The sequence below is a fragment of the Colius striatus genome, chromosome 3, assembly GCF_028858725.1.
Source record: "Colius striatus isolate bColStr4 chromosome 3, bColStr4.1.hap1, whole genome shotgun sequence".
In the NCBI taxonomy this organism is placed as follows: domain Eukaryota; kingdom Metazoa; phylum Chordata; class Aves; order Coliiformes; family Coliidae; genus Colius; species Colius striatus.
Genome location: NC_084761.1, coordinates 44,710,929 through 44,716,588, shown reverse-complemented (window position 1 = coordinate 44,716,588; position 5,660 = coordinate 44,710,929). Strand labels below are relative to the sequence as shown.

Sequence of the window (5,660 nt, the reverse complement as noted above, 5' to 3'; positions counted from 1 at the left end):
ACTACAAATCTCGATGTTACCCAGCATACACGACTACTCTGCGCTCAATCCATCATCTTCGACACCTTCAGACACATCTGATATGTGCGTCTACCCAGCAACACTATAATTTTAATAATGACAAGGGATTAAGTATGATTATTAGTCTTTCACTTCTTTCCTGTGCCTAATGATATCAACCAATTGCCGTGTTCCTCCTGGTCACATATTTTGGTTCCCATTGTTTGTCATACATGATATATTAACCAAAACGCCCGTGACATGGGACCTGCCCATCTCTCGTACGTCTAGTGCACCTGGAAACCTGTCGTTACAGCTTTGGGAAATGCAATACATCCTCAGCTACAAGGAGACATTGTAAAAACAACCATATGTACAGTTCAGTCAGAAATCAGTCATACCTGCGCTATTTTCCCATTGGATTTTATACATCATGAGTGGGTTGTTTCATAAAAGATATTGCCAAAGAGATTACTCGGGCATGTTTCATCGACTACCGGGCTCTATGGCCGGCGGTCTGTCTTGGACAAACTGTTACCAGCCAACCTGGAGATGAACTCGCTATTACTTTCCCCTCAACTTCCGACAGCGGGAGCCAGGTGTTCAGCTAAAACTCTCCCTTTCCCATCTCCCAGTCCCTGCAAACCGCCCCGAATCGTCGGGATTGTCATTAAAAAAACCAAACCAAAACAAAAAACAACAACAAAACCCAAAACAAATAAACAAAAAAAAAAAGGAAAGGGAAAAAGAAGCCAGAGACAGCCAGCAGTCTGATAGCAACAGCGCGGCAGGTAAACCAGGCGAGCAGCGTCTCGTACCGGCCACGAGCTGTCGGGAAGGCGGCCGGCGCCGCCCGGCCGGCCTCCGCGGCACAGGGCGGCTCTCCCCTCCTTCCCTCCCTCCCTCCGTCGTCGGCGGGGCCAGCAGCAGGGGCCATTGCCGAGCTCGGCGGCGGGGCGCCGCGGAGGGCGGCGTTTCTCGTCCCTGCGGGGCGGAGAGGGGGCGGGCGGCGGGGCAGCGCCGCGGGGGGCCGCGCCCGCGGCGGGGGGCGGCCTCAGAGCCTGAAGGAGGCCTCGGAAAAGGGATGCTGCATCTTGAAGCTAGACAAGAAGCACTGGAGGGGAGGGGGCAGGGGGTTGAGGAGGGACGGCGGGAGGCTGGGGAAAAAGAAATCATCTCCTCTGACCTCTAGCGAAGTGCCCGGTTTTTTCTTAAGCTCTTCACATTTCCTAAATTTGCAGATCTGGTGTCCCGTTTTGCGGTTCCTGCAACTGCTGCAGACTCCACAGTTGATGAGCCGCTTGCAGGGCACGCACACCCCGCAGCGTTTCCGCTTCTTCTTGGCGGGGTTTCCCGCCCCGGCCCCGGCCCCGCTGCCGCCGCTGCCGCCGCCGCCGCCGCCGGCCCCCCCTCCGCCGCCGCCTCCACCGCCCCCCGCGCCGGCGGCGGCGCCCAGGGCGGAGGCGGGCGAGGCCGAGGCGTGGCTCTGCGGGCAGTCCGCCAGGTTGGCGATCTGGAAGGCGCTGTCTGTGACGGCGGCCGAGGCCGCGGCGGGGGAGTGTAGGGCCGTCATGACGATGACCCCGGGGGGCAGGGAGAGGCCGCCCAGCGCCGGGATGGCCGAGAAGGTGCCGACGCGCTCGGGGAGGTTCATGATCTCGGCTTCGGCGGCGCCGCACTTGAGCTTGTTCATGCACTCGCCGGCCAGCGGCCGGCAGTGCTCGGGGGAGAGGGTGGAGAGGAAGTTGCCGTTCGCCATGGGCAGGGCGGGCTGCTCGGCCGGCGGGCAGCCGGGCTTGCCCAGCCGCTGCGAGTCGCTCCGGTGGTGCATGCCGCCCCTGCCGGCGTGCAGCGAGGAGGCGGCGGCGGCGGCCGCGGAGGCGGAGGCGGCGGCGGAGGAGGGCTTCCTCGCGCCGCCCGCCGCGCCGCCGCCGCCGCCGCCGCCGCTGCCCCAGAGCATGGCGGTGGCGGCGGCGGCCGTGGCGGTGTCGCAGTTCCAGGGGGACATGCCGATGCGGGCGGCGGCAGCGGCGGCGGCGCTGGGGAAGATGGGGGTGGTGATGCGGGCGATCTTGGCCGCCTGCGGGAAAGCGCCGCCGTTGGTCTTGTAGAAGGTGGCGAAGGAGCGGTACCTCTCCATCTCCGAGTTGTAATCCACAAGGCTGTTGAGGGCCCCCTCGGGCAGGTGGCTGTCCTTGGGCAGCCCCGGCGCCTCGGGGTTGGGGCCGCTCTCCACGCACACGTTGGTGTTCATGGTGGCCGAGGGGGTGGGGGCGGGTAAGAGGGACAGGGACGGCGACGTGGGGGTCGCTTAATCCTCCTCCGGGTGCATTCCCGCGGTCGTCGCCTGGCCGGGCAGGCGCTCCTCCTGCATCCTCACGGGAGCTGCCGCAGCTGTGAAAGACAGAAAGTCATTTCCGAGGGGGTGCGCGCGCGGGGGGCGCTGACGGCCGCCGACGGCCACCCCGGGGAGAGGGGACAACGTGGGGCAGGGGCGGAGGGGGCACGCGCTGCCGGACGCGCGGGCAAAGGGGCTTGAGGGGGTGGCCCAGGAGGAGCAAGCCTTGGTCCCGGGACCAGCCGCCGGCGGCGGGCGGGAGGGACACGGCACTGGGAGCGGGAGCTGCCCACCTACCATCTCCGGCGGGGAAAATGAAAAGGCGGGGGGGGAGGGGGCGGGAAATAAGCAGGAGGGAGAATAAATAAAAAGGAATAGAATTTTTAAAAAAAGAAAGAAAAGAAGGAAGGAGCCGCCAGCTGCCACGGTGTCCTTCTGCGCCCGGCGGTCATTAGCTGCCGGCACAGCTGGCTCCGCCGGGGGCTGGTCGCGGCGGTACCGGCCCCCCCAGCCCACCCGCCGCAGGGGGGGGTGAGTGGGGGAGGCGGGCTGCCTGCGGGCCGCGGGGGGAAACGGGGCTAGGTTAAAGAATAATAACAACAAGAAGAATACCAAAATAAAATACTTAAGGCGGGCAATTTCACAGCTTGTGATGCCGGTGCCTGCAGCTGTACTAAAGACGGAATGTTCATCCCAGCCTCTCGAGTGGATTTCCCGCCGCCGGGAGCTGGGCAGGGAGGGCTCGCGGGGGGGGGACACACCGACACAGGGACAGCCCCTCGTCGGGCGCCGCGGGGGCAAAGGGGCTTCGCGGGAGAGACGGCCCCAGAAGGCTCGGTAGGGCAGGTCGCAGGACCCGCGGAACTAGCCCTCGGCGGGGAAAGATGGCTTTCTGCTGCAGGGCTAAGAAAGTTTAGAGGGCGAGGGTAAGGACGCTGGGCTCGGTTTATTTCCCATCGCCCCCACCCCGGGAGTATTTTAGTTTATGGCAATGAGGAAGGTACATTATGGCAGCCTGAGCGAACTAAAGCAAAACATAAACATAACTTAAAAAGCCCTCACTTTACGAACACTGCCTCTTTGTTTTCCAGATGCTCTGCCTGAATAGTTTTGATATTTCCAGCATCCTTTCTGATGTAGGGCTACCGACCAGAATCGTTCTCTTGGAAGATACTCGTGGGGTTACCTCTTAGTTTCCCGACTCCAGTATGTTTAGTTCAAAATGGTTATCAATTACGGTAATTACTATCATAATTAGATTAATGAACCGTTTGCAGCCCAACCTACCGAGTGCAAAAACTTCGTCTTCTCCCGACGTCGTGCACTAAAAAGCGGGGTTTACGTAAACAAATCCAAATGAAGGGAGCGTAAATCTCCAGAAGAAACCTCACCCTCGGCTGTACCGGGGACTGGCGGGCGTCTTTCCATAGGCAAAAAAAATAAAAGACCCCGAGCCCGCAGGAGCCACCTCTGCGTTCCCACGTCAGGGAAAAACCCAGACTCCGGCTGCCTTCAGAGGTCTGGTGGCAATACAAAGGCTGCCCCGGAAAGCTCTAGGCTAAGCGTCGTCTTGTGGAGGGATGCGAAGGATTTGCATATAGCAAAAAAAAAAAAAAAAACCAACAAAAACCCACAACCCTCTCTCATTTCCAGAAAGGCAAAGCTAGCTGCATGTTCTCGATAACAACTACTCAATAAAACTAGTTTTGCCAGCCATGTGTAAGAAAGCCACGCATCTGGTAAGGAATAAACCGTTAGCGTTCAGCCTTTTATGCTAGAAGTCAAGGAACATACGCATTTTCTCGCCCTATCCCCCCCACACCCCCGCCTCCCTCAGCATTAAAGTGGCTTCTCTCCACAAAAGCCTCCCTCACTGGCCACCTTTTCTCTCACCACAACCCCCTCTCGGGGTTTATTGCCACCAGGAGCGAGAAAATGATGGTGCCCACCAACCGGGTCATTATTGTTTAATCGATGCATCTCCGGAGCATGAAAAGGGTACCCGAGACGCAGTTATTGATTTCTCCCCGCTCTCACCCCCTCCCCACTATCGTCCTCATTTCCATGAATGAAATAAATAAATAGAAATTACTAGTCGGACTTCACGATTCTGTCCCTGTTTGAGCTAAATGTGACAGTACGTGTTCAATATTGCACGTCTGCTCTGCCAAAGACAGAGAGATCAAAGGTCATATTTAACATTCAGGAGGAGGGGCGGGTGCAGATTAATTAATAAATTCATATAGCGGCGCCTTTTATTGCCCAAGTCTGGCATTAATCTACTTTTTTAATCCCAGAGGACAATTGCAAAAAAAAAAGAAAAAAAGCCACCGCCAAAACCACATTTAAAAAAAAAAAAACAAAACCCTCCTCCTACAAAAAAAAAGCCCCAAACCCATAACCACGACGGATGAGGGGAAGGAAAGGAGAGGGGGGGAAAAAAAAGCAAACCGCTCACTTACCAGGCTCTTTATTTGGGGGGGCTTGAGCGTGCAGACGCTACCAGCCTATCTGCCTTTAATTAGTTGCACATCAGTCCCTAACACAAAGAAGAAGAAGAAAAATATCCAGATGTGCCTTGGCAGGTCCTCAATTACAACTTTGATACTTGTAAACAAACTGCGAGGGGCGGTGGGGACGGTGGGGGGGCGGGGGGGGATAAATGAAGCCGCCGATCCACTAAACAAATACCTGTAAGTGGCTTTTTTCCCCCCCTCTCCCTCTCTCGCTCATTGCAGAGAAAGGAGGAGGAGGAAGAGGAGGGGGGAGCCGGGGAGGCGGCAGGGGGCGAGGAAGGAGCAGGCACAGAGGGAGGGAGTGTGTGTGTGTGTGTGTGTGCGTGCGTGTGCGCGGTGGTCTCCTCCGCCGGCGCTGCTCGCCGCCCGTCTCCCGGCGCCCGCCCTCGCACACAGCGCCGGGAGTGCGTGTGTGTGTGTGTGTGTGTGTGTGTACGCCTGTGTGGCGGTGCGGGGGAGGGGAGGGCGGGGGCGGGCAGGAGGCGGCGGCCGCGGGGCGATCGCCACCGAGGTGAGGACGCTGGGATGCGGACACCCGCTGCTGAGCGCCGCTGGGGCCGGGGCCGGGACCGGGGCGGCCGCCGAGCGGCGCGCACGGGCCGCGGCGGGGAGCGCACCCCGTCCCCCGCGGTTCTGCCTGCGCTGCGGCCGGCAGCCGCCCGGTGCGGGGCTGCCGGCGGGGGCGGGGCCGCGCCGCGCCGCAGCGGGGAGGGAGGGGAGGTGGCGGGGGGAAGGCGCGCCACGCCGGCCGCTTCGCCTCAGTACCTCCGCGGGCGGGCCGGGAACTGCCGGCAAAGTTTGTGCCC

At 59.9% G+C, this 5,660-nt stretch overlaps 1 protein-coding gene across 1 annotated transcript; it reads right to left on the bottom strand.

Annotated features, from left to right (window-relative positions):
• Positions 1 to 1,054: 1,054 nt before the first annotated feature.
• On the bottom strand, positions 1,055 to 2,294 carry CXXC4 (CXXC finger protein 4). The gene has a single exon (XM_061993496.1). It carries the CDS (start codon positions 2,252 to 2,254, stop codon positions 1,055 to 1,057), a length of 1,200 nt encoding a protein of 399 aa, XP_061849480.1. The 5' UTR covers positions 2,255 to 2,294.
• Positions 2,295 to 5,660: the final 3,366 nt, after the last annotated feature.